General features: G+C 56.4%; 3 protein-coding genes across 13 annotated transcripts in view; all 3 read right to left on the bottom strand.

The window, feature by feature from the left end:
- Positions 1-25: 25 nt before the first annotated feature.
- Positions 26-2,633, bottom strand: TTC9B (tetratricopeptide repeat domain 9B). The gene is made up of 3 exons (XM_036835134.1): positions 1,871-2,633; positions 1,126-1,308; positions 26-242 (listed from the first exon to the last, which is right to left on the bottom strand). Exons 1-3 carry the CDS (start codon positions 2,295-2,297, stop codon positions 133-135), a joined length of 720 nt encoding a protein of 239 aa, XP_036691029.1. The 5' UTR covers positions 2,298-2,633; the 3' UTR covers positions 26-132.
- A 2,143-nt stretch (positions 2,634-4,776) lies between these two features.
- LOC118884597 (cyclin P) lies at positions 4,777-8,869 on the bottom strand. 5 transcript variants are annotated; one of them, XM_036832309.1, is made up of 7 exons: positions 8,785-8,869; positions 8,508-8,705; positions 6,982-7,245; positions 6,748-6,903; positions 6,005-6,163; positions 5,763-5,914; positions 4,777-5,005 (listed from the first exon to the last, which is right to left on the bottom strand). In XM_036832309.1, the coding sequence occupies exons 1-7, from the start codon at positions 8,788-8,790 to the stop codon at positions 4,840-4,842; spliced, it is 1,101 nt and encodes a 366-aa protein (XP_036688204.1). In that variant the 5' UTR covers positions 8,791-8,869; the 3' UTR covers positions 4,777-4,839. The 5 variants fall into 5 exon arrangements, with proteins under 5 accessions (XP_036688204.1, XP_036688205.1, XP_036688207.1 ...); XM_036832310.1 differs by having other exon boundaries at positions 6,982-7,152; XM_036832312.1 differs by having other exon boundaries at positions 6,982-7,071.
- Positions 8,870-14,039: 5,170 nt separating this feature from the next.
- The window catches only part of AKT2 (AKT serine/threonine kinase 2), a 48,471-nt gene continuing 35,167 nt past the window's right edge, over positions 14,040-27,343 (bottom strand). For 6 of the 7 annotated variants that reach the window (XM_036832696.1, XM_036832699.1, XM_036832697.1 and 3 more), the window contains 10 exons: positions 23,632-23,785; positions 23,042-23,173; positions 21,434-21,499; positions 20,247-20,315; positions 19,323-19,445; positions 18,115-18,243; positions 17,684-17,898; positions 17,109-17,196; positions 16,896-16,998; positions 14,040-15,554 (listed from right to left, as the gene is read on the bottom strand). In XM_036832696.1, coding sequence (XP_036688591.1) covers positions 15,370-15,554; positions 16,896-16,998; positions 17,109-17,196; positions 17,684-17,898; positions 18,115-18,243; positions 19,323-19,445; positions 20,247-20,315; positions 21,434-21,499; positions 23,042-23,173; positions 23,632-23,785 — 1,264 coding nt within the window. In that variant the 3' untranslated portion in view covers positions 14,040-15,369. Of the gene's footprint in view, positions 15,776-16,895; positions 16,999-17,108; positions 17,197-17,683; positions 17,899-18,114; positions 18,244-19,322; positions 19,446-20,246; positions 20,316-21,433; positions 21,500-23,041; positions 23,174-23,631; positions 23,786-27,343 lie in introns of all 7 variants that reach the window. The other variant, XM_036832701.1, reaches the window with a different exon arrangement.

The raw sequence follows: 27,343 nt of genomic DNA, 5'->3' as shown, positions 1-27,343 counted from the left end.
CCCGCAAGAATACCACACGGAGAGGTTATGGTCACCAGCGACGAGTGCTTTACCAGCAAACACATGAGTCAGGGGAAGTTACATGGTGAGGTGGGGGGCAGTGGGGGTAGGGACAGTCCCCCCGGGTTGGCCTCAGCCAGTAACACCCCGGGACGCAGCCCCAGCCCCACTGTCTTCCCGCTGGAGGCTGCAACGGTTCATCTTCAGCTGAGTCAGCTGGATGTAGCGCAGGACGTTGGTGTCTGCAGGGGAGGTGGGCAGGGCATTACCTGCGTGTCCTGGGGCAGCAGGTGACATCTGCACCACCTCGGCTCACACTTCATGGTCCCCGGCCCTCGGCGGCCCCCCCCCCACCACCACGGCTGGTAGAGCCAGAGCCCTTCTCCAAAAGCCCCAACCGAGCAAGCAGAGCAGGGCGTGTCACACGTCCACACTTCTGCATCTGCTGTGCCCTCTGCCAGGCATGCCTCTTCTCAGAGACTCCTGTCATACTTCTTACCCTCCAGTGACATCTGTAAGAATCCTGTTCTCTCCAAAGTGCTCAGCAGGAAAACGCATCGTGCCCTGCTCCCACACCCTGTGTCAGGCACCTGCTGTGCTCCCTCTTCAGTGGCTCTTCACACAGAACTGAGTATTTTGTCTGCCGCCACCCCACCGCACACACACCCTATGACATCCCACAGGGCAAGGAACAAGCCTCCAGCTCTGCCACCCCTGCCCCTTGCCAATCTCCTGGCACTGCCAGGAAACAGGTGAATCAATAGGTGAGTGTGTGAACAGGTTAGTGAGTGAGTAGATGAATTAATTCAGGGGGAGGGGGAAATGGAGATGGGGGAGGGGGTTGTGAGTGGCCAGGGAAGTGGCTGAGTAGGTGAATAGGAAGCAGCAGGATGGGCTCGTGATGGAACAGATGAGAGGTGGTTGGGTGAATGCCAGAGGAACGATGGGTGAGTGGACACGAACGAACGGCAGGTGAGTGGATGAGGGGGTGTGCAAGGAGTAGATGGGTGGAGGCCGGACGTGAGGTAAGGGGTACAGCATTCATTGAAGCAGCTCTGCCCTGATCCTCCTGCCCTTGTTTGCTCCTCTCTAGCCCCTTTCCCTGCTCCCTCCCCGCCCCCTCACCTGTGGGTTCCCGGCTGCGGGCCTCCTGCAGGTAGCACAAAGCGCGTGCATAGTCGCCCAGGTGGTAGAAGGCAATACCGGCGCGGTAGGTCGCCTTGAAGTTGCCCTGCTGCTTCTCCAGCACCTTGAGACAGTACTCGCGCACCCGCTCGTAGTTCACCAGCTCCGACTGCAGCAGGCAGGCTGCGGGGGCACCACGACCGACACTCGCAGAGCCTGTCGACACCCCAGGCCTCACCAGACCGCGAGGAGCCTGGCCTTCAGGCTGCGGAGGACCCCTTCCCTTTCCCACGGCTGAAACCGGCCTAAGGGATTGCTCAGGCCACCGGGGGCCGCCAAGCTTCTGACCAATCAAGACAGAATCAATCTGCACCGCCGCTAGAGGGCGCGAAAAACACAGACAGGGGCTCACAGGTGCTTAGCTGGGAGGTGTCTGTAGGGGAGAGTACAAAGGGTGATCTCAGAGGTGAGGGATGGCTCCTTGAATGGCTCATGCAAGGTAGGTTTTTCTCACCTGAGGTTCGCAGGTCGCAGCCCAAAGCCCATTTCCTGCATCCCAGCTCCTCCCATTCCCTGTGGTCCCCTAGACTCCCAACCCCTCTTCCTGATCAAGTTCTGAGGTCTCCCACCACAGACCCCAGCCCTAGCCCCTTGAAGCCTCCAGCCCCCCCAAGGCTTGACTAGTGCCTCTCACGTCCCACCCCTCTCACATATGCACCCTCTGCGCTCCCCGACGGCCCCGTACCAGTGAGAGAGTCGTAACATTCCACCTCCGTGCTCTCCACCAGGCGCCGCTGCTCCTCGCTGAGGCGGGCTGGCCCTTGGCTGGTGGCGGGCCCGGGGGCGGGGGCGGGGGCGGGGGCGGGCAGGCCTCCAGGGCGGGCCCCCTGCGCCGCCTTCAGTTGCAGCAGTGCCCGATGATACTTGCCGATGGCTTCCCGGAACTTCTTCTCTCGGTAGCAGCGCTGACCCTCCGCCTTAAACGCCACGGCGGCCCGCAGGCTGCTGTCGAGAGCCGCACCCAGGCCCCCCGACGGCTCTGGGGCAGGACTGGACCGAGCCGACCCATGGCGGGGGCTGGGGCCCGGCGGGGAAAGGGCGGGAGGCGGGCGCGGCGGAGGCTCTGGGGCAGCGCTGAGCATCAGCACCGGGGACAGCGCGCCGCGCTGCATTGTGGGAAACTCCTGCGGCCGCCGCTGCAGCTACCGCATCGCCCCCCCGCGGGGCTGGTCCCCATTCTTTCTCCGCCCCCGCACCTCCGGTAGCCGACTCCGGCTGCCCCCTATGGGTCTAGAGAAACCCCTCAAGACTTCCCCACTCTCTCCTTCAAATCCCTTCTTCCCACTCCCCTTACCCTCCCAACCCTCCTGCTTGCTCTCCTCTCCCATGCCCAAAGCTCCTAAACCTTTCTAGAAGGAAAGAACAAGTCTGGGAGAAAGAGCAGGAAGATAACAACCTCGTGGAAGGCTGGTTTTCAGACCGCTAGGCATTTGGCATATTGGATAAGAACACAGGCTATGGACTCAAGCTGCCCAGATTCAAATACCTGCTTATTTTCTCACGAGTTGTATGACTTAGATAAATCACCTGAATTACCTGGAACTCTGTATCCTCATCAGTAACATGGGACTATGATAGCAACTTTGGAACCCATTCATTTATCTATGCAACAAACAAATATTCACTGATATCTTTCTGTGCCCAACTTTGGGGCTGGGTGATGCTGGGACATAGCAGGGACTGAGAGAGCCTCAGATTCTACCCTCACTGGGTCCCTAGGGAAGTGGGGAGACAGACCAATGACCAGACAGTGGCAGCCCAGAGTGGGATAGCCTGGGAAGTACAGGCAGGGGGGTCGGGGCTGGGACGCGGGAAGCACAACAGGCTCTGACGGCCCAGAGGAGGTACCCAGCATAGGCTGAGGTGGTGAGTGAAGACTTCCTGGAGGAGGGGAGAACTCGATGAACAAGAGAGATCTGCTTCTTGCCCTTATCGAGCTCACTGTCTGGGTAGGAAAACCAGTGGGAAAACAGTCAAGTGACAGCCCAGAGTGAGGATCACAATAATAAGAGTGTAGAGAAGGAAATACATGAAAGGCTTTCGAGAGAAAAACTGAGGGTGAATGATTGTCCTTCAACACTCCTTAGCCGCTTACTCAGTGGTGGGACCTTGGCCAAGCTCCTTGGTCTTCCTCCACCTTCCTTCTGTGTAACAGGGAGGTAACAAATGAGCTTACTTCAGAGTAGCTGTAGGAACTGAATTATATTATGCAGGTAAAGCACAGGGCCTGGTACAGTAATGGGCAAATAACAGCCAGTGTTTCTTATCGTCCATGAGACTGTGAGATATGTGATCGTAAGTGGCTGACTCTGAGTCGGCATCCACATATAGTCGTTGAATAAATGAGTAACTATGTATTAGCACCATTACCCCCCCACACACACACCCGAGACCCTAGCTGGAGTCTCATTCCCAAGCACCAAGCCTGCATTTCCCCTGTCCCCTCCCCTTCCCACTGCACATCCTTCCCCCGGAGGTCCCATGGCAGTTCCCACCCAACAGGCCCAAACCTGAACATGACACCTTTCATCCCAACTGCAGCATCTTCTTCTATATTTTATTGTACTTTGCTGAGTCTCTCCCTGATCCCCAATCCTCCAAACTTGAACACCTCAATGGTGAAAACTTCCTCCTCTCTGCACCTCCAAACCCAGGCTTGGTTAAGGGTCTAATATTCCCGAGATTGGATTCCAGAACAGCATTGGTCACCTTTCTGCACCTCGGGCATGTTTTTGTTTTAATTAAAAACTTGGAAATCCACTGATTCATAACAATTATTTTCTGAGCACCTACCAAATGGCTAGGTGCTAGGGGCTCGGTAGAAATGGGACAACTGTACCTCACAATCCTGCTAGGATGCAATGCTAGCACATTCGCAACACCTACTAAGTGCCAGACACGGTCCTAAAGCTTTAGGTTTATGTTAACTCACGTCCTCATCACACCACCAAGAGGTCGGTACTGTATTATACCTACTGACACTGTGGCACTTCAGAGGTTAAGTAAATCAGAGCGCATTTAACAAACTCTTGCTATCAAAGGCCCATACTATCACAAACTGATGACCCTCACAGGTCAGTATATGTGATGTGTTAGATTTGTACAACCGTTAAAAATATTGAATTAGTTGCCAGCATTAGAAGAGCAGAGATATTTATGGAATCACAGATTTTCAGCTTCCTTCGTTAACAAAATCTGAAAATCTGGCAACATCAAGGTAGCTAGCATTCCTCATGACTAGGACAGGCATTCTCAGTTTCTCACAGTCGCCATTGCTCCTAGCTTCTCCCCAACCCGAAGACCGAGTTTCCTTCGCTTGCATTGCGATTTTTCTCTCAGCATCCCTATCTAACTCCCGCAAGCGTTTGCGTTAGGGATCCCCGTTTTGTCCCGCTCAGCGGCGCTTGCGGAAGCCCGCCAGTGCCCCCTGGCGGCGGAGTCCAGAATTCTCATCGCGTCTCCCAGCAGCCATTAAGGGACTTGGTGAGAACATCCAATCAGGTGGGTGAGAGGCCCGGGAAGTGACCAATCAAAAGCGAGAGAGGGGCCAGAATTCGACCACTGAGGATAGAGAGCGCTCGGAATAAAAAACTCTTTTATTGAAGTGGGAGACAGACGCACAAAGAGAGTCTTTTTTTGCTGGGGTCTCGGGGCTCAGGGAGGCCCGGCCGGGGGGTGGCGGAGCAGGCGGGCGGCGGCGAGGCTGGTGCCCTGGCGTTGGGGCCGCGCGTACTTGAGGAAGATGGCGGCGAGGCCGGGCGCAGGGCCTCGGAGCGCGGCGCGGACCATGCACGGCTCGACCGGGCCCAGCTCCGCCCGGCTGCGGCGGAGAGACGGAGAAACAGAGATGGGGCAGGGGTAGCGGGGAATAGGAGACGACCTGTCCTCGGAGCTTGGGGCTCGAGGCTGAGAAGACGAGCTGACTTGGGTCCCCGAGGACTTCTCAGGAGTTCTCTCGAGGTCGGACACGCGGTCCATCATCTAGAGTGACTGGAGGGCGCCGAGGAGGGCCAGACCCCCTATTCTTCCCTCAGAGCGCGGCTATGGGAGAGCCAGGACACGCGAAGAGGGAAGGACTGGGGCTGAGGATGGGCAGACAGACATCCAGCTCTACCCTAGGGCACGGGCTGAAGGAAAAGATGATTCACCCTGCCCCGCGGTGGCATGGTCAACAAGGAGATGAGGGACTCCAGCAGCTAAAGGGACACCAATTCGTGGCCAGGAAGGGAGCTAAGGGACTCGAGGCTGGCAGACCTCTCCTTCTCAACCCTGGAACGCAATTAGAGCATCTTCTGGGCCTGAGGAGATCCTATTTTTCACCTTGGGGCAAGGTTAAGGGCCCCCACATCTGAACAAACACCCCAGTCTCTCAGACACCCCCAGAGAAAAGCAAATGGGACCCCCCAGACGAGGCAGACACCCCATTCTCTCTCGCACCCAGCAAACAAGTCTAGCCCCACCCCAGCCCCCAGCCCCCACGCACACACACCTAATTGTCTCACATTCTCTGAGACGGTAAAGACGGCGACCAAGAAGGTAGGCCCTGAAGCCACAGAGACCCTCCGCCGCGGCCATACCTGTAAAGCGCCGGCTCGGGCCCGGAACCCGCCCCGTGGAGCACCCGGTGTGCCAGGCTCAGCGCTGCAGCGGCACGGCGACCCGGCTCCCATCCTGCTGCCTCGGCCTCCAGCAGAGACAGCTCCAGGAAGTAAGTGGCAAGTAGCAACACCTGCCATTGTGGCGGGGAGCAATCAAGCCACGCCCCCTCCCGCGCAGGCCACGCCCCTAGCCGCGCAGGTCACGCCCCTGCCCCGCGCACCTGTGGGCCGCTCCGGGCCAGCGCAGCAAGCAGCCCGAGGCAAAGTAGCGGGCCCGGGTGGTGCAGCCGGAAATCCAAGCGGCTCAGGATGCGGCGCTCCGCGCACAGAAGCTCGGCCCGCGAGAAGGAGCCATCGCCCAGGAGGCAGAGGGAGGCGGGCTGGGAATTGGGGGGAAAGAGGTGGAGGAATCTTGAACCCCGGCTCGTTACTCCCTGCCCTTGAGCTCCTGGGATCGGTTCAGTCCCTGTTCTGGACCTCAGTTTCCTGGTCTGTAAAATGGGGCCATTGATTTGTTGTCTGGAAATCGTGGGAAGCAGAGGCTTCAGAGTCAGATAGACTTGCGTTCCCGAGCTCAAACCCTACCATTTACTCTCTGTGTGACATGGACATCCACTGAAGCTCTCTGAGATTCAGTTTCTTCATCCATAAAACGGAGATGTTACTCCCTACCTCACCAGGCAGTTCTGATAAGGCACTGAGTTTATGCATGTTAACTACTCAAACTACTATAACTACTCAAGACTGAGTTCAAGTCCCAAATGCTTGCCTTTGGGCAAATGTCTTCCTCTCTCTGGGCCTCAGTCTCTTCCTCTGTTAAAGGGACACACTGGTAGCCTCTACCACAGACAGACATGCTGGGATTCCAAGAGTAGGTAAAGTGCTCGCTTGGCACACAGTAGGCGTTTAATCTGTGATGCGGCGAGGAAGGGCTCCACCCTCCCAAGCCCCGCCCCGGGAGTACCTCTGGAAGCACGCACTCTTCCATTTTGCACGCCACGAACAGGCAGGCCACGCCCAGCAGCTGCAGGCGGTGTAGGCGCACTCGGCCCGCGCCTAGGTAGGAATCGAGCAGGTGCACGGCCAGGTAGAGCGTGTCCCCCGCCAGGCCCAGGTACTCCTGGGGAGAGGCGCAGGTGATCACCACGGTTCTAGGATGCTACGCAGGCCCAGCCCTTTCTCCCTCCCCATTACGTACGTGAACCTGCACTAGCCAGTCCACCACTAGCGCGCGCATCTCCGGGGTCACGGCGCGGGGCAGGGCCCTCCGGGGCAGCGCGCGGCACACCTGGGGTCGGGCAGGAACGGCCTCACTCTCCTCACCTGCGCCTCGGCTTCTCTCCCGGGCTCCAGCCCTGGGTGCAGCAATCTCCTCGCACCAGTTGGATGTCATGAGTGCCACACACAAACTGGCCTCCGACGTCCCCTCCGAATATGCTCTTCCGTGTCCCCATCTAGAACCCTGGATGCCTCACTTTCCATCTCTCCAGTCTAGCCCCCATGGCCACAGGACTTCCTGAGCATCTCCTCCTGGGTTCCCAGACTCCAATCTTAGTCACCAAGCCTCAACCCATCCTCCTCAGAGCACCCAGAGGGTCTTTCTAAACTATAAATCTGACCAAGGAACTCCCCTGCTTAAAACCCTTCCTTGGCTTTCAGTACCCTTAGGAGAAAATCCCAATTGCTCTCAGACTCTCTCAGGCCCTGCTCCAACATCACCTCTTCCCTCTCTCCCCTCACAACCCACACTCCACTACTCCAGCGTTCTTTTGGCCCTAGACTATGCCAAGCTCATTCCTACCTCAGGACCTTTGCACTTACGTACCGGCCATTCCCTCCAGCTGAAATGGTCATTCCCCACTCCTTGCATTGCTGACTTCTCGGTCATTCCAGTCTCAGCTAAAATTTCCCTGACTTTTTCTATACTTTTCCTTGCACCCCATCATCTCTATCTCATTGCTTTATTTTCTTCATAGTATTTCAGTCTGGAGATACCCTGTGTTTCCTTGAATGTTTTGTCTTTTTGCCCCACTAGACTGCTGGCACCACGAGGGCAGGGATTTCTGTTCAGATCACAGCTGTGTCTTGGTTCCTAACAGAGACCCTGACCCAGGAGAGATGCTCACAAGATGTTTGTTACATAAACACATCCCTTCGGTATTTCTTCTGGCAGTGCCTGTCTCAGACAGGTAACTGTGGACCACCATGGCCTGTGTTTGGTTTTTGTGGCCCTTCTGAAATTATCGCCCGCATTTGTTTGTCTCCCCACAGTGAGGACAGACTATCTCATGTTGTCCATCACAGCGTCCCCAGTGCCTAGAACGTGCTCAGAAACATTTGTTAATAACTCGCTAAATAGTTGGTAAGTGAGTAAATGTGAGGGACAAGTACGAGAGGTTATGCAGTACCAAAGGAGGGGCTGCAGACAGCCTGGGGAAGATGGGAAAGGGCATTCCCGGCAGTGGAAACCACACAGGTAACAGTGCGAGAAAAAAGCCAAGTTGTGGGTGGCAGTGGTGTAAAAGCTGCAAAGTCGGGTGGGAAGTGAGGTGAGAGGCTGGCGAGGTGGGAGTTAGGGAATGCTTGCTGAGTGGGCGTTGGGCAAGCGAGTCAGCTTTGGCTTCCTCTAACCCGACAGCCTCTGCTGCCCTCCAGGGATGTGGGCGGCGCCAGAGTTGCCCAAAGCCCACTGGTCCACGAGTGTCCCGCCCCGGTCCCACTCACCATGACTTCGGCGAAGATATCCCCGGCGTACTCACGTTCTCCCTCCAGCCCCAGCGAGCTCAGAGCCTCCTCCAGCCCCGGCGGCGCGCACGGCCCAGGGGGCCTCTCCGGGCATCCTGGGGAGACCCTCCTTCCCGCGGGGACACCGTCGGGGACTGGGGTGCTCCGAGGCTTGGCATCGAGGGGGTCAGTTGGACTCTGCAAGGGAGAGGGGGTGGGGTCAGGGTCTGGAGAAAGGCCCAAGCCAGGAGGTGGGAACCTGGCTCCTGTATCTCACCAGCATCCTTCAGGCTGGAGTCAAGGGCCAAGCCGAGCTCCCGCCTCTTCCCGCTGGCGCTGAGGACCCGCGGTGGGCGCTTTAAATGCGCCAGGGCGCTTTAAATGCGCCTGGGCGCATGCGCGCTGAGCACGCTTCACCTGGGCAGGCGCACAGGCAATGGCGAATGCTACGTGGGCTCGCTCTGCACCCTCCAAACCTTCTAGGTCAGACAGCTGGATCAAATCCTCTTCCTGCTACTTACTATATGACCAGACGCAGGCCCTCTGAGTCGCACTCTCCTCAGCTATAAAGTAAGGGTTTCAAAACTTAGCCGACAGAGTTGTCCTGAGGAATTTGTAAGATGGTTTGTTAAGTGTCCAGCACAGGGATTAATACAGTAAAAGCTCAAGGCATGAGAGCTATAAAATCACATAACAAATATTAATAGAGGGCCTCTGTCCCCTGTAGTGGGTATTCAGGGATGAGCAAACCAGCTGTGGTCGCTGCCTTTACCAAGCCCACAGCCTACTGTGGAGATGACCCGCACAAGTCACCAGCGATCGGTCTGGACTAGTGCAGCGGCCTCTTCACTGCTCTCCCTGAACCCATCCTCTACAGTCTGCTACCCACATGCAGCTGGAAATGACCCTGTGACACCTAATAAGTCAGATCACACTCTGCCTCTCTTCAGAACATTGTGGCTCCCATATCCCTCAAGTTGAAAGTCCAAGTGGCCCTATATTATCTTCCCATCCCAAACACACCTTTGAGCTCATCTCCTATCCCCCTCACTCATTCCTCTCCCATCACACTGGCCTCCTGGCTCATCCTCACCCACACCAGGCACAGTCCTACCTCAGGGCCTTTACACTGGCTATTCCCTCTGCGTGGAACCTCTTCCGTCAGAGATCCTTCATTTCCTGTAAAGTGTTTACTCAGATGTTACCTTCTCCATAAAAAGTGCCATCCTAAGCATTTCCTGTTCCCATTCTTTCTATGCACTTATTCTCTTCTTAGCACTTACTGCTTTATTTATTGTCTCCCTCCTGACTAGAATGTGAACCCCATGAGGGTAGGGCTTATCTAATTTTTTGTTTGTTTTTCATTGCTGTATTCTCAGTGCCTAGAACAGGGCTTGGCACATAGTCGGTACTCAAACATTTGTTGAATGAATGAGTGAACAGGCTGCATGTAATTTTTAAATCATCTGGAAGGGCCTCTTTGAGGAGGTGATGTTGAAACTGAAACCTGTTAGAGGAGGAGCCAGAAACGCAAAGAGAGGTGAGAATATTCCAGGTGGAGTGAACAGCATGAGCAAAGGCCCTGAGGTAGGAGAGCTTGCTATTTTCAGGCATTGAGAGGTCAGTGAAGCTGGAAAAGTGAGCAGAGAAGAGTGTGAGATCCCGGACCACTGGCTTTCTGTCATACTTAAAATAAAACAAACTCCTTACCTTCAGCACAAGGTCCTTTTGGCACATTGTTACCTCTCTAAACTCATTTCCTTCTACTCTCCCCATTCCTCAGTCGTTTTGAAATACCCTGTCTTCTTTATGTTCCCCAAACACATCAGACACCTGCCTGCCTCAGGACCTTTGCACTTGCTGTTCCCTTTGCCTGAACCCCTGATGAGAACCTGGATATTCATATGCTCAGAGTATCTCTACACAGTACAGGCAGACCTCAGAGACAGTGCAGGTTTGGTTCCAGACCACCCCCATAAAGCAAATATCACAATAAAGTGAGTCACACAATTTTTTTTGGTTTCCCAGTGCGTATAAAAGTTGTGTACACTATACTGTAGTCTATTAAGTGTGCGATAGTATTATGTCTAAAGAAACAATGTGCATACCTTAATTTTAAAATGCTTTATTGAAAAAAAATCACACACACACACAAAACAACAAAAGAAAAACAAAAAACACGCTAACCATCATCTGACAATACAGGGTTGCCACAAACCTTCAATTTGTAAAACATGCAGTTATCTGCCAAGTGCAATAAAGCAAAGCACAATAAAATGAGATATGCCTGTACGAAATAACTACAAAGGGAAAGTAGTAACTTTACAGAGGAGAAATCTGACAGACGCCACCTTAACCAAGGAATCCAAGTCATCACCAGGAAAAGGACAGATCACCTCATGTGCCTCCTGATAGGATGCACTGATAGGGGCATCTCATTTCGGGGAATTCCTTTCAAAAAATAGCTTACATATAACCACAAGGAAACATCAGGCAACAAACTCTGATTGAGGAGCATTCTGCAAAATAACGGCCCTGTAAGCTTCAAACCAGACAACTGAATACAACGTGTGAGCCTGGACTGAGTCATTAGCCAGGACTTTTCTTTCGTATTCGGGGACATTAATGTGACTATTAGTAAAATCTGATCAAGGTCCAAGAGAAAAGCATTGTATCAATATTAACTTCCTGACCTTGATAATTGGACCTTGATTATGTAAGAGAATGTTCTTGTTTTGGGACAGATACATAAATATCGGGAGGGGGGGTGGTGGATAAAGTCAGTGTAGGATATCACGGAGAACCTGCGTGAAGGGTAGATGAAAATTTTTCGTACTTTTTAAAAATAAATTTTGGAGATTTATGGAAAGTTGCAGAGAGGACAGAGTTCCCACATACCCAGACCCAGTTTCCCCTATTAACACTTTAGTGTGGTCTTGTCACAATTTAATGAACCAATAGGGACATAGTATTATTCAAGTCCACGCACTATTCAGATTTCCTGACTTTTTACCTAATGTCTTCTCTGTCCCAGGACCCCATTCAGGACACACTACATTTAGTCTTCATGTTTCCTAAGGCTTCTCTTGGCTGTGACAGCTTCTCAGGCTCTCCTTGTTTTGAACAACCTTGACAGTTCTGAGAACCAGTGGTCGGGTCTTGTGCAGAACATCCCTCAGCTGGACTCTTCCTGATGCGTGTTTTCTCTTTATTAGACTGAGAGTGTTTCAGAAAGACCCCAGAGGTAAAGTATCATCTAATCGCCTCCTATAGGAGGTACACATTGCCGACATGATTCACCACTTGACGTTGACCTTGACCACCTGCCTGATGCAGCTCCACTTTCTCCACTAACAGTTCCCTTCCCCCCTTTCCATACTGTACTCTTTGGAAGCAAGTCACTTTGCAGTCCATACCAAAGGAGTGGGGGCCATGTTTCCCCTCTTTGAAGGCAGACTATTTACAGATATTATCTGGAATTCTGTAGAGATATGTCTGTTCTCACCATTTGTCATTTATATCAGCACAGACTCATTTATTTTACCCCTTGGGTAAAACCCAATACTATGCTAATTATTGTTGCTCAAATTGCTTTCAGCTGTGGCCACTGGGGGCTCTTTCCCATTGGCTCCTGTGTCCCTTCAATGCCCCGTCAGTGAGGGTTTGGTTTGGTTCTAGTAGGTCCTTATTTTCGGGCACAAGATGCTCGGGTTCATCTTGTACATTTTCTGCTCCAGTCCTAGAATCACTGTGGTACTCTTTTTTAAAGTTTCAAAGTTTTCAACGAGTCTGCAATTATTTCAAAATTAAAGTTAAAAATATGTGAATCGCTACACTTTTGGGGAAAGCTATCTGGCATGTATTAAAATACAGCAACTCTAGAATGTAGGCCACAAAAATTTAAAAAGCACAAGCGCGATAAGATGGATTGTTACACTGTCAAAGGTTTATTACAGTACTGCTGGTAGCAGCAAACAAACTGGAAACCAAGTAAATTCTTGTCGACAGGGGGCAGCTGAATCAGTTGAGGCACATCCAACCCAAGAAAGCAGAGAAAGCTCGTGAAGCAGCTGGAGGCATGACAAGTGTCCACGAGGAGTCCCCCAAATGCAGAAAAGTGGCTCAGAGAGGAGGATCTCGTTTCTACCAACGACCCAGCAAGCCTACTGATGTACATATGCCGGCAGGAGGGGGGAGGGGTAAGATGCAGCAGTACAGAGCCCAGCAGCTTGACGACCTCAGCTGGGAGGAAAGAGTTATGCAGACAGAGGGACAGCCTTTCACGGCACTGTGTCCACTGGCACAGGGGTAACATGAGGACCAGAATGACCGCTCAAGGCCTGGGGGTGGTTTTGAGTTTCCTCCTCCTCCTTTCACAAAACTCGTGAAACTGTCTAAATGCACGTGACAAAAGACAGATCTATTCAAAATTTAATTTCCCTAATTGGTAAAATTTATTAAAACACTCCCCTCTAAAACTCCCTATTTGGGAAAAGTTCTCCTACCGAAATAAGAAGCACCACTACATCTACGGATACACATTCAACTGAGGAACCCGGGGGAGGCCTCCGCGGGCTGTTAAGACACCACTAACTGGCTGAGGTAGATGCGGGGCTGGACCCACACGAAGGTCTGAGCGACAGTGTGGTGGGACGAGGAACTCTAGCACCAGGCACCTCCAGGGGCTGGACAAGAGGGAAGAGTAAAAGGCTTTTCTTTTTTCATTAATTTTTATTGGAGTATAGTTGCTTTTAAAAGGCTTTTCTTTATAAGCCTCTCTGACGTTTATCATATGACCACCAGGACATACTTTTGTAACTCAATTCATAGTAAAGTCCATATGAAGTTAGAAAACAAAAAATGTTCCTTGAGTCTTGGTTGTAGCATCTGACTTTTCCTCTATCCCCATTTACAATCTCAAAGGCTCCGTGTGTGTAAAGGCCTACACCTTCGGGCAAAATCTGACATTAAATTCACCTGTGCCAGGGCTCCGCAAGGGCAGCCCTGGCCCTGGGGTCTGAGAGGAGTGACTCAAGCATGGTAACTCCAGGATTAAAGGGACAGGTGCCAGAGGGGTCCCAGAACTGTGAAGGCTGTAACCCAACCCGAGGTGCTCCCAGCCGACTGCCACCACACATCCCACTGATCCGCCAAGGGTTGTGTGTCAGAATTGGGGGCCATAGGTAAGATGGGGCGAGCAGGCAGTGCCCCCTTCCAGGGCTCAAGGGCCACAGGAAATGAGTCCTCTCCCTCCCACGCCCACTCTAGGGCCCAGCGACACCTCGCACCCCTTCCACCCCCATCTCTCCACCCCACCTCTTTCTGCCTAAGCAGCTTCCGAGGGACTGCAATGGTCTCTGTCCACTGTACCCCCCGCCCAGGCGCCTTCCCCCAACTCTTCGGCAGCTTCCCCCCCCAGCGGTCCCCACCCTCCACCCTGAGCTTGAGCACACCTCACCCCCTCCTCGTGGCTCAACAGGCCCCGTGACCAGAAGGACGGGAGCAGGAGGCAGCTGATGCCCGGGGCCAGACTCTGGAAGCAAGGAAAGGCCCAGGGTGGTGGGCCCCAGGCTGAAATGAGTGTCTTTATTGCTTGTACCGTACAAACACGAGGGATGGGGACAGGCCGGTGGGGAGGAGGGAGAACTGTCAGGTGAACGACAAACACACACAGACAGGAAAAGTCAGAACCCACCCACCCAAACCAAACCCCCACCCCGCCCCAGAATGTCTCTCTGTGACCTACCTACAGAAGGTGGGCTGGGGTGATCAAAACCACAGAGACTAAATCCCAAACCCCAGAGATGCTGGGGGGAACAGGGCAGGGGGGACAGGGCAACAAGTGGACCTCAGGTGTGGCTCCCCTGCTAGGCTAGCACCCCTCCCCCTCGGGTTGAAGTGCCTGGGCCAGGGGCGGGGCCCGAGCCCACACACACCACGCACACTCGAGGCCGGACTCGCTTGCCCTCGCACACACATACCCAACACACGTGCACACACACACACCCCACGTGCATCTGCATCCCAGATGCACAGGCACGCCCGCAGACACACACAGCCTGAGGCACGCACGTTGAGTGCCCAGAGCACTGACACGTTCACCTTAAGGCTGCAGAACGTGGGGCCCGGAGAGCGGGAAGGAGTGAGGTGGCCTGGAGCCTCCCTTCGCAGAGGCCCCTACCTCGGTTCGTACCAGACACCCAGCCCCACCCCCTCTTCGACCCAAGTCCACCGGGCCCAATACTGTCTCGGTGCGAGATGTGTAACAGCCGAGGCTGGCGCCCCTCCGCCCCAGGCAGAGAGAAGGAGGACATCCCGGCCCCCATCCTCAGAAGGGGCTGGGGCCAGGCCCGGGCTCCAGCAGGAGGTAAGGCCGGCTGAAGGAAGCCCTGGTAAGGCACGGGGCTGTTGGGTGGGGAAGCCAGCCCCCAAATGCTCCTCCTGCCTCATCCCCAGGGTCAGGAGAGCAGCTTAGGGGATGGGGGAAGACAGGGCCAGGAGGCAGCGCCCATCCCCTGGGCCCCCTCCTGGTTCCCCACAGGGTAGAGCAGGCCCCCTCCCCACGAGGGAGCCCTGAACCCCCAGTCCTGCATGCGGCTTCCAAAGGCCCTCGCCTACTCCCGCACCCCTGACCCCTGGACATTATTGCTTTTCCGCCCCCATGGGAGAAGGGGGCTGGATTGCCCCACGCCAGGCCACTCCGAGCCTAACGACAGGGCAAGGAAGGCAGCACCAGTGCGCTGTCCACCGGGCGGCCCACCAGAAGGCAGCCTCTGACAGAAGCAGCAACCCAGAGGCAGGGCTGCCTGTGGGCGCCCCAGCCAGAAATTCAGGTAGGCCCCACGGCTCCATGCTTCGCCCCTCACTGGGACTTTATGTTGATTAAAAACCGGCATCTCTCCAACTGCCCAAAGGCCTGGTCCTGGGGCAGGCAGTGGAGAGTCTCCCAAATCCTGGCCTGGGCACAAAGGTGAGGGCAGGACAGGATCCTGTAGGCAGGGCCACTAGGACCGCTGAGGTGAGTTTGGCAGAGGGCTGAAGAAAAAACTGGAAATGGGGGTCAGGAGGTGAGGGATGGGGACACAAACAAAAAAGGCAAAATAAAAAGTTTTAAAAAAAGCCCCCCGGTGGCGATGGCAGCCGCGCGTGCGTCGTGGCGGCGGCGGCGGGCAGCGCTGCTCGCTCCGCTCACTCTCGGATGCTGGCCGAATAGGAGAACTGGGGGAAGTGGGTCCGCTGGTCCAGTTCGAGTGAGCCCAGGCTGTCATCTGCGGGGTCGGTGGAGGTGGATTGGGGAGAACCGGCCTGCAGAGGGCCCGGGCACCCCACCCAGCCCCAGGAAGGGCTGCAGCCAGACCACAGTGCAAGCCCCAGCTGGCGCGCTGTCCCCGAGAACGAGAACGGGGACCACCGGACCGAGGCTCAGGGGCTTCCTCGCAGACCCAGTCTCTCAGCCACAGCTCCACCCCAGGCCAGAGCCCTGGCCCACGGGCCCCACAGCCTGCTCACTCAGCCTCCCGAGCTCCCCCCAGCTCCTCTGCCCCAGGCCACACTGGGGTCCAGCCCAGACCTCTGTGGCCCAGCCCCTGCCCTGGGCGCCACTCCTACCCCCAACAATCCTCCCCTCCACATGCAGCCGAGGAGGGGGTACTTGCTAAAGCCCTGATGCAACCCTTCCCTCCTCTGCCCAAGACCCTTCTGTGGCTCCCCGTGCAACACGTCCGTACTCCTCCAGTGGCCCCCAAGATCCTCCTGCTCTGGCCCTGATGCCCTCGCCCTTCCCCCATCTGTTCTGACCTCTGCAGTGCTCCCATTTCTGGGAGTCCCACATGCCACTCCTTCTGCCAAGAGCGAGTCTCAGCTGCCATGTCTCTTTCTCCAGGAAGCCCTGACTAACAGGCCAAGTCAGGCATTTCCTCTGAGCTTCTCCAGACCCTGTACTTCTAATACCACAGGCCTGATCACTGTGGGCTGTCAGCCCACCTGGACTCTGAGCTCCCTGAGGGCAGGGCCCAGGGCTGTCTCGTCACTGCTGTGTCTCCAGCACTGGGCAGGTGACAGTAAGAACTCAAACAGCTACAGGATCACCGAACCCATCCAGCCCCAAAGACCTGAGCAACTTGGGAGACAACTGTGGGCACTGATGACTCCTCAAGCATCTCCTGCCCAGACCTCTCCCCCAAGTGCTGCGGCCAATGGCTCCTGGTGACCCTCACCAGGTCCACCGGTGGGCCAACGGCGAAAGCCCTGGCGAACATACTGCAGGGTAAAATGCCCAGGCACGGAGGGGGACCTGTGAGCTTCCTCCTGGAGAACTGGGCCAAGAGCAGACCCCACCCCTCCACCGCCCAGCCAGGCCCGCGGGGAGAGGGGGCCTCAGACACTCACAGCGGTCCGGGGGTGTGATTGTGATGGACTGGGCGGTGAACTCGTCGTCAAAGTACCTTGTGTCAACCTCAGATGTGACCTGAGGTTTGAAGGGTGGCAGGAGCTGTGGAGGAGACGAGTCCAGGCTCAGGTGCCTGAGAAGCGGAGGCCTCAGCCAAGGTCGCCCGGGAGCGGCCGGGCTCCTGCGGGCAGCAGGCAGGCAGTGGTGCTCACCTTCTTCTGCACCACGTCCTGCCAGTTGATACTGAGGAAGAACCTGTGCTCCATGACCTCCTTGGCATCACTGGGCCCCCCGCCGAGCCTGGGCAGAGACGGCCATCAGCACCCGCCTCCCGGGGCAGCCGGGGCCGGGGAGACGGGCTGTCGGCGCAGGCCTGGACCTGCGACGTGCAGGCCCCGAACGACCTTTAATGATTCTGTCCCGCCACAGACCGCCACCTCACAGAGGAGGAATCCGAGGCTCAGGAGGGAGCTCCTGTGCCCAGGGTCACATCCTGCGAGCTGAGAGGGTGGGCTTGGCAGACGGCCGCTTCACATCCTGGCTCTGCCACCCTAGGCTGGGTACAGGGCCACCCTGTTCCTCAGTGTCCCCATGAAACAAGGCAGGGAGGCCAGAGGGCTAAGGACAGGCCTAGCCAAGGGAGCGCTCCCTAAGTGCCAGCTGTGGGGACGATCCACACACACCAAGCATCCCACGGGCGAGTGCACCTGTGGACGCTGCCCCCTCCAGGCCGAGGGACGTGGCAGCAGGTGACACTGGGCTGGGCGGGGCAGACGCCAGCCCTCACCTCTGCTTGGGGTCCTTCTTAAGCAGCCCAGCAAGCAGGGACTTGGCCTCCGGGCTGAGCGTGCGCGGGAAGCGGATCTCCTCCATGAGGATGAGCTCGAAGAGGCGCTCGTGGTCCTGGTTGTAGAAGGGCAGGCGGCCGCACATCATCTCGTACGTGACCACGCCCAGCCCCCACCAGTCCACCGCCCGGCCGTAGTCGTTGTCCTCCAGCACCTGTGCGGGGAGGCGCAGTGAGGGGCCCGGCCCACGCCCCCGGGGCCGAGGTGCTGGGAGGGGCCCGAGGGGGACACGGCCCTGCCCGGGGCTGGGAGGGCCACCGAAGGAAATGGCGCCCTGCCCTCAGAGGGCCTGGGCGGGGGAAGCACACAGGGCTGAGGGCCCCCTCCTCCCTCGGCCTCACACGCCCCTGGGCCCTCCGGCCCCAGACACCTCGGGCGCCAGGTATTCAGGGGTCCCACAGAAGGTTTTCATGGTGGCCCCGTCACTGATGCCCTCTTTGCACAGGCCGAAGTCAGTGATCTTGATGTGGCCGTCTTTGTCCAGCATGAGGTTTTCCAGCTGTAGGAAAAGCCAATGTGTCAGGGACACAACGTATCTCAGGGTTTCCTGCCACCCCTGAAACTCCACACACCCCTGCTCTTCCCTGGAGGAGGCTGTGGCCTGGGGTAGTGGCAGCTGTGCCAGGGGCTCCAGGGGGGACCAGAGGTCACACCCCAGCACAGGGTTAGGCCCTCCGAGGCTCAGGGGGAGGCCAGACCTGGCACCTCCCCAGCGCCCCCTGCCCCCAGGGAGCTGGTAAAAAGCAGGGCAGGGCGAGACAGGAGCCAGGTCCTGCCCAAACCACTTCCCCCGCTGCGGGCTGCGGCTGTCACACTTTGGACGTAAGGAACACTATCTTTCTTTCTCCTCTTTTTTCCTAAACTTAACACAAATGGGCACTTTAGAGGGCCTCTGCGTAACCTCCACCAGGTCAATAAAGACCACCACTGCCCTCAGAAGCCCCCACGTGCCCCTTCCCTGTTATTACCCACCACCTCCTCCAACACAGAAAGAACTTTACTTCTCTGCTTTTTAAAAATTTTTTCCACCTATATACACACTGTAAACGATACAGATTCACCTCATCTGTTCTGGTTTTGCCCTCAGCCTTAGCCCGTGAGACCCGCCCAGGCTATCGTGTGTGGCTGTAGTTTGTCCTCTTGAACTGCCGTGCAGAGTTCCATGGATACACCTCCATGTGTTTTACCCACTTTCCGACAACGGACACTCGGGTTGCTTCCAGTTTGGGGTCAGTGTACACAGTGCTGCTAGGAGCGTGTGCGTCCACGTTGAGATGGACACAGGCACCTGTTCCCGCGCATGCTCCTAGGGCAGGATGACTGTCTCACAGGGGACACGTGTGTCTGGCGTTGGTGGGCTCGGCTGGGCCACCTTCTAAAGCGCTTGGACCAACCGACACCCTCTGGCTGCACAGCAGGAAGCCTGGAAGGGCCCCACGCAGGGCCACCTGCTATGGAACCACCACCTTGGGCCTGGGTGGGAGGCTCAGCTCCGAGAAGGACAAGACAGACAGACCCTCCATGGAGGGGGACGCTCAGCAGACGGGCAGAAGGCCGGTGCGCGGCCTGCACGCTCACCTTGATGTCCCGGTACACCACATCCCGCGAGTGCAGGTACTCCAGGGCTGACACGATCTCCGCGCCATAGAAGCGGGCCCGCTCCTCCGTGAAGACGCGTTCCCGGGACAGGTGGAAGAACAGCTGCCAGCAGAGGAGGCAGGGGAGGTGAGACCCCGGCCCAGGGGCGGGGAGGAGGGGACCGTGTGCGGCCCCGGCACCCAGCCCAGTGACGAGGTGACGCCTGCCCCACGAACCGGCGAGTGACGGCAAGAAAGCCCAAGTGAGGGGCGGTGAGTAGAGAAGAACTCACGTGAGCCAAAAAAAAAAAAGAAAAGAAAAGAAAAGAGAAAGAAAAAAAGAGCAAGGGATAAAGAGCGAAGGATAGACACCAGGCGCTGAGTGGACTGAGGCGGGAGGCAGGAGGGGGGAGGCGAACGAGGAGCGACAGCCAGGAAGCAGAGGACCACGACTCAGGAGCAAGTGACAAGCTGTGAGACCAAGTGGGAGAGGTGAAGCCAGTGAGCGACCCCTGCGTGGAGAGAGAAGGGTGTGAGGGACGAGCAGCGGGTGACGGGTGAGCGACGGCAAGTGGCTGAGGGCTCTCATCAGGAGACCACGCTGACAGCAGAAGAGTGGGGGTCCTGACCCGCAGACGCTTTCTCTGTGGCCTTTAAGAACGTCCTTGTAGCGCTGTTGGCCAACCACCCACACAGCCCTCTGCACAGCTTTCTGGACCTCAGTTTGCATCCTGCCTACCAACTCACTAGCTGTGGGAACTTGGACAAGTCACTTAACTGCTCTGAGCCTGTTTCCCCTCCTGCACGACAGAAATGGTGACGCCTGCCTCAAGGGGAGGGGGGCGGATGGAACAAGATGACACCCACTAAGTCTCCCTCTGCCCCCCACACCCAGAAAGGCAGCCTGGGGGCAGCCGCAGCTCACCTCGCCACCATTGGCATACTCCATCACGAAGCACAGGCGGTCGTGGGTCTGGAAGGCGTACTTCAGCGCCTGTGGGGAAGGAAGGCGGGATAGGAAGTGGGAAGAAGGAGGGCTCTCCGCTCGGCCCTGGGAGGCAGGGGCGCTGCTGATTCTGCACATACACCCCCCACCCTGGCCCAGGCCGTGGGAATCAGGCGGCCAGGGTTCAGATCTCAGCTTCACCTTTTGTGGCGTATGAGTGAGCTCATGCCCTGACAGCAGGGAAAGGGTTACTGTGCTCAACGATCCTGTCTTCTGCCTTCAACTAGGCCTCCAAGAGGCACAGCCAGGGGAGAAACTATGTTCTGAGCAACCAGAGCTGTTTCACATCTCTCCTCCTCCCATGTTACAGTCAAATGGGTTAAACCTACACACACACACACACACACACGAGGTTTGCTGGCTGGGAGTTGGCAATGGCTTGGGAGCCAACCCCCAAAACAGGCTGGAAAAGCGATCTGCCGACAAACAAGTAGTTCTCAAACTGCGTTCTAAGGAGCGCTACAGAGAGTTCGTTCCTAAGAGGACCCTTAGGTGACCCCCTGCTCACAACAACTCTACTGCTCCCTGTCTTCTACACTGAAGAACCTCGTAAGAGTTCATCTGAACCAGTGCTTTGGCTCCGGAGGACAGCTGGCCAGCACGTGAGCGAGAGACCACCTGTAAGCTGTAAGCCATCTTCAACCTGGTCCATTCAACTGATGGCTGCTGGCCTTGATGGAGACTGTAGCCAAAGAGGGGTCTGCTCAGCCTAAGTTGGTAGGCAGCACAATAATAATACATCTGCTCCTAGGATTACCTCTTAAAACATAAAAAAATAACGTTCCCACTCCGACCAGCTGGACAAAGCGCCTCTAACCCATAAAGACAGCAGCCATGCTCTCCTGGGGCCATCTTATAACCTGGTATCATCAATCGGCTGAGGTGTTGACATGAAGGCACCATCTGTGAAGAAGCTGCCACCCCTGGTGTCTTGGTTCAGGCTGCCCAGAGAGCCCACAACACCGTGCCCCAGCCATCTGGCCAACACCAAGTCTGTTCTTCACAGTGGCAGGGGTCAGGCTCTTTCCCTGAGCTCTGTCCTAGGGGGCCGGCCTGGAGGCCCCACAGGCAGGCGAGGCCCTGCCTGGGACAAGAGTGCTACTCACAGTGAGGAACGGGTGCCTGGTGTTCTGGAGGACCCGGCTCTCGGTGACCGTGTGGGCGACTTCATCCTGCAGACAGAGGCTGGGTGAGGGGCTGGAGGGCACCACCACGTCGGCCACACACCCCCCCCGCCCCACTTGAGAGATGGGGGAGCAACATCTTGGTGATATGTGGTTCCATTCCTAGTCAATACACAGACAGAACGGCAGGAGCAGAATGCTTCCATTCGCAAGCCCTGATGAAACACCAGGCCCAGGCAAGCACACTCCGTGGCTCGCTCTCAGAACCATAAGGCGAGAAGCTGACGGTTACTTCACAAGGGAGGATCCGGCTATCACCACCTGAACCCACGGTCAATTCTGACATCCTTGGTGGGGGGGCGAGCAGACATTTTGAGACCCCTAAGGTGATGCCACAGGCCACGGGAATCACCACCTATAAACGTTCCTGAAGGACCTGGATCTAATCAGGACTCTAGGCTGTGAGCAGCGGTTCTCCACGTGTGGTCCCCACGCTGGCAGCATCAGCGTCGCCTGGGAACTTGGAAAAATGCAAATTATCGGGCCCCCTCCTCGGACCCATGAATCAGAAACTCAGGGGGCGGGCCCAGCACAGCGTCACAGGCCCCCCGGCTCCCAGGACTCTAACATGGGCTTGAGTTTGGTATCTGAGTGCCCGGCAGTACCCCAGGGAGCTGCAGTGCCCAGACACTGGCTCTCCACGGGGCGAGTCTGTCTCCAGGGGATAATGTAATAACATTGGCAGTAATGTCAAAGAACATTTTTGACTGTCACAACTCGGGGTGGAGGGGTGCCCTGGTAGAGGCCAGGGGTGCTGCTACATGTCCCACAGTGCACAAGACTGCCCCACAGCAGAGAATGCTCTGGTCCAAATGTCAGTGCTGAGGCTGAGACAGCCTGCCGTGGACCGACGACACCAGGGATTGTTAGTTCTGTTGGGTATGATCACAGTACCACGATTGTAGTCTTCAAAATCATCATCTGTTAAAAATACACATCTAAGTAGGTACGGCTGAAAACCTGTGATGTCTAGGACATGTCTTACAGTACTCCAGAACAAACAACGAGCAGTGCAAAGGTAATGAAACAAGACTGGCCAAATGTTAGTTAATGTTGAAGCTGATGACTGCTAAATGGGAGTCCATTATATTTATTTTTCTTTAAAAAATTTTATGTATGTTAGGAATTTCCTATTTTAAAAACTTTAAATAAGGAAAAAAAGGAATAGAACTCCATTCCTGGCCCAGCCTCCTCCTGAGACACCCTGAGCCAAGCCCCACCCTTGTGGCCTCCCCACAGGCCCTCTGCCGCCACAGGGGCTTCCTTCAGGCCTGACAGCACCCGCTGGGTGAGGCCCCAGCCACACTTCCTGGTGCCCAGAGGGTGGGGGACTCAGCAGGCAGGGCCCCACTCTCTGGGCCTCAGGCTCCCCTTCTCTGGGGACTCACAGGACTGAGCAATGGGTCTGGGTTGGGGGACACAGCAGCAGACCCGGGAAGCGTCCCGCCCAGCGCGTGCTCCTGACCACCGTCGGGCTCCGAACTGTGTCCCCCACGGCGGCCAGCCCGCAGCAGCCCTGGGAGGGCCCACCTTAGCGATGATAACCTCCTTCCGCAGGATCTTCATGGCGTAATAGCGGCCGCTGGCCTTCTCCCGCACCAGGATGACTTTGCCAAAGGTGCCCTTGCCCAGGAGCTTGAGATAGTCGAAGTCATTCATGGTCTGCCCAGGATGGGGAGAGAGTCGGACAGTCAGTGCTTGGCACGTGGCCCATGGGAAGAAATTTTAACAAAGAAAAGGGAAAAAATCAAAGGACACTGTTGCCAAAATGCTCAGGCAGGAGCAGGAAGGGAGGCTCCGGGCAGCAACTGTTTGTTCTGAAGTGGCCTTCAGACCAAGGCTCTCCCACCATTCGGCTGAGCCTAGGGTTCTGACGTGGGGGTAGACGGGTCTTCACGACCCCCCGGGATAAGGCTGCCCCTCACCCTGTGGGCCCAGAGCAGCACCGGGGCATCTACAACCTGAAATCACCCAGTCTACAGGGCAGTCAGGAAGTGTCCTGGCTGGGCCCGTGCTCTCGGTATGGAAATCAAGGGCGGCAGGGCCAGGCTTGAGAGGGAGAGGGGTGCTCACTGACTGGCAGGCCCCAACCGCTGGCCACCTGCCTTCCCAGCACTTACCACCTTGGCCCGCGCCTTGCTAACTGCCACTTCCATCTCCTCGGCTGCAGAGGAATCGCTGGGGGAGCCACACTTGTAGTCCATGGGATCCTCCCCCGGGCCCCGCTGCTTGAGGCTGTTGGCAACCATCTGGATGGCCTGCATCCACTCCTCCCTGTGCGGGGACACATCCCGGGAGCTGAGAGTCCTGGGGCGCCTGTGCCTCGGGGCAGGAAAGGCCGAGCCCCACGCCCCACGATGGAAGAGCAAATGCCCAAGCACCTTCGGGCATTTTGTTGAGATGTGTCTGACCTAGTGGAGCTGGAGGGACCAGACTGAAATCTGACAGACCCTCTGGCTGTGGTGGGTGGGACAGGGCAACAGCAGAACAAGGACAGAGACCATCTGTGTCCCAGAAGGGGCCGGACCTGAGGGCCACTTGAAGTCCGGCAGCAATTACGTGACTAGAGGGGAGACGGCCTTTCTTCACAGCCCCTTGAAAATAAGCCGCCACCCTGAACCTTGAACGAGAGAGAGACAGTGCTCCTCTGAGTCCCTGAGAACGAATGACAAGCTCATGTGCACAAGTGACCAGTGTTTTGCAAAAGAGAATCAAGGGCAGAAGGAGGCATTCATTAGCCAAAAAAGCTGGAGATCTTCAAGGCAAGAGCTGACCGACATGACTCCCTGGAGGTGCCCGTCTGCTGGGAGGACGGGTCAGGGACCATCTGGTGGGGCAGGGACGGGGGAGAGAAGGTGGCGGACACAGAAGCAGGTCCCAGCAGAAGGCAGACGGGTTTAAGAACAATACGCTAGTTCTGTCACTCATGATCTAGAACTTGCTGGGAAAGAATTTTCTTTTGATACTTGCAAAAGTTCTTTCTGTAGAGAGGGAAAATGCATCTAGGAGAAATAAGTAAAAAAGACCACACACCAAAAAGAAAACAATATGAAGCTGCTGAACAATACTAAATTGTCCACACCTCCCCATTATTTTGGACCCACCACACAATTGTAGGTGGCTGAGCCCAATATTTGTTGAACCCCCTATGGATTTTGCTTATGTCTATAAAAGCCACGTGCACAGTTCTGGCTGAGCTCCGTGCCTCGCTGAGCAAAGCAGCAACCAAGCCGATGGGTCCCAGTTCACACCTAGAAGCTCCGCCTGTCCAAGTGGCGTCACTCACGTGAGATCACGCTTCCTAAGACAGATGCATGTGTACCACGAGCACAAGTATCAGGTGCTGGCACACCAGCCCTCCCCAAGCCTGAGCAGAGTCTGCGGGCCCCACAAGCCACATATGTCCACACCCCCGCACGAGGCCAGGGATTTGGTCTGTTCATACATGGTGTGAGCCAGCACCCCGGCGGGTACTCGGTAAGTATCTGGGGAATGACTGGCAACCCAAACCCCGAGCGGCCCCAAGCCCAGCGCACACCCAGGCACAGCAGCGCGAGCCTCTTCCCTCCTTGACCCACTGCCTCAGGTTGGCATTTCTCAACGCGTTTTACCCATGCCCTCTTTGGAACAAATAACAGTACAAATCCCTATCCCTATGTTAATATTCCTGTTTTTTAAAAAAATAGGGGTAGGAGGAGCATATCCCGTGGCTTTATCCGATCATAACTGTCCTCTTAGAAATTTTAAAATGTTGACTTTGGGTATATGACCGTGGACGGAAAAAAAAAAATCACTGATCTCCTAAGACACGCTGAATATACTAAAAAGAAAAAAATACGTATATACTTCACATATAGAGATCTCGAGGGACTGTCACATAGAAAAAGCAACTTGCAGACCAAGATATGTAGTGTGCTATCATCTTTGTTTGTCAGGGAGAATGCAGTCCATCAACAGGACCTGAATGAACGAGAGGCTGGAGCTTCCACACCGCGGGAGGGAGCACCGGAAGCAGCTGTGTGGGGCCTCTCTGGGCAGCAGAGCTGGGGCTCAAACAGCAAATCTGCCACCTGGGCCAAGCCCAGGCCTCCCAGCTCGCCCCCTCCTTGGTACACTGGGGGCACTGAGACGCTAGCGAGCTGCTGTGTGCAAAGCCTGCACCCAGAGAAAGTGCTTGACTCAAGGACGGGGCTAAAGACACTGGTGAGACCTGGACCCATCCCATCTGGAGCCAGAACCCACGGAGATGCAGGAGGCTGGTCGGGGGTAACTCTCCCGCTGCCCGACAAGCTCCCGATCCTGTTCCAACTGGACCGAGGTGGCAAGGTTGCAGCACTCAGAATTTCAGAGAAAAAGCAAGGGCCTCCGTCCAGGATACTCCTCAAGGGTTTGCAACATGGTGTCTGGGGCAGAGGGGAGCTCCTACCCAGGGCCGGGGCTAACATGCCTTCCACCCCTCAAAGGAGAGCCCCCAGGGGAAAGAGCCTCCTGCCCCGAGGGACACGCGGAGAAAAATAACGCACACCACCGCATTCCATGCTCCTCAAGGGGGCTGGAGGGGGAGGGGCCGTGCTTCTGATGAGGAAACTGAGGCGCATGGAGGTGGAGTCACCTGCAGAGGTCACGAGGCTACGAGGCAGCGGAGTTGAGTCCCGTGCCTGGGCTCCCCCCGGCCCCAGCACCACACTGCCCGCCCTGATGAGCTGCAGCTTCCTCCCAGACCAGGCCCACCAGGCCCCGGAGGAGCAAGCAGGGCAAACTCGCGGGAAGGCTCAGGGAATAAGGGCCACCGTGCCGAGGAGCCCAGAAGCGGGCGAAGGAAAGCCGCCTGTCGGGGGTCCTGCCCCTTCCTGGAGGCAACACCGGGCAGGCCACTTGACCTTCCGGTGCCTCAGTGGGCTGACACGTGGAGCGGGGACCAGAGGGTCGTGTGAGGGAGCACACGATACAAAGCACTCAAGACAGTGCCAGGCACAGAGTAAACACCTCAAGGGGTTATGAGAATTCACCCAGCCAGCCTGCAAATCCCTCCCGAGTGTCTTCTACGTGCCAGGCCTTGTTCTGGGTGCTGAGGGTGCAGCAGGGAACAAGCCCCATTGGAGCTCCAGGCCTAAGGGAGAAGACAAGTATGTCAAGGCTCCAAGGCAGGGGCTGGAGAGGAAGCCCCTTCTCAGAGGGCGGTCAGGGAAGGCCGCTCTGAGGAGGTGGCATGTAAGCCGGGATCTGGAAGACGCCCCTGGAATGTGGGACATCCCCAGTGCCAAGAACAGGGACTTAGCTGTGAAATAAATGAAATGGAGGGAAGGAGGTAGGCCTGCGAAGTGCCAAGAGGGAAAAGAATACAGGCAGAGTGACCAGCGTGGCCAAGGGCCCGAGGAGGGAGCCTGGGGTGTCTGTGGAAGGCACAGCAGGTGCCAGCATGTCTGGAGCCAACAGAGAGAGAGGAATGGAAGGGATGAGGGTAGGAGGGAGGACCGGCCACACCCGGCTCCACGAGCCACTGTGTGAGGGATTTACGTCTTGATCCTTAACATCACAGGAAGTCCTGGAAGGGTTTATCAGGGGGGTGACAGGATCTGATGTCGGCTGTAAGCAGGCGGCAGCTGCGTGGGGTACGGACTGGGAGCCGAGACAGGAAGCACGAGGAGGCTACGGCAGGACCGAGGCGGAAGGAGCCGTGGGCACAGGAGATGGAGGAGAAAAAGGCATCAACAAGTGCGATTCCACGGGGCGCCCAGGCCAGGCGCATCCACATCCACGTCCTCTGCGTTCCTCACGACAGCCAGGGAACTGAGCCCCACGGAGGAAGCGGCACAGTGGCTGGTCTGACTC

The sequence above is a fragment of the Balaenoptera musculus genome, chromosome 19 (assembly GCF_009873245.2).
Source record: "Balaenoptera musculus isolate JJ_BM4_2016_0621 chromosome 19, mBalMus1.pri.v3, whole genome shotgun sequence".
NCBI classification, from domain to species: domain Eukaryota; kingdom Metazoa; phylum Chordata; class Mammalia; order Artiodactyla; family Balaenopteridae; genus Balaenoptera; species Balaenoptera musculus.
The sequence above is the reverse complement of the archived record's forward strand: the minus strand, read 5'-3'. Positions and strand labels throughout refer to the sequence as shown.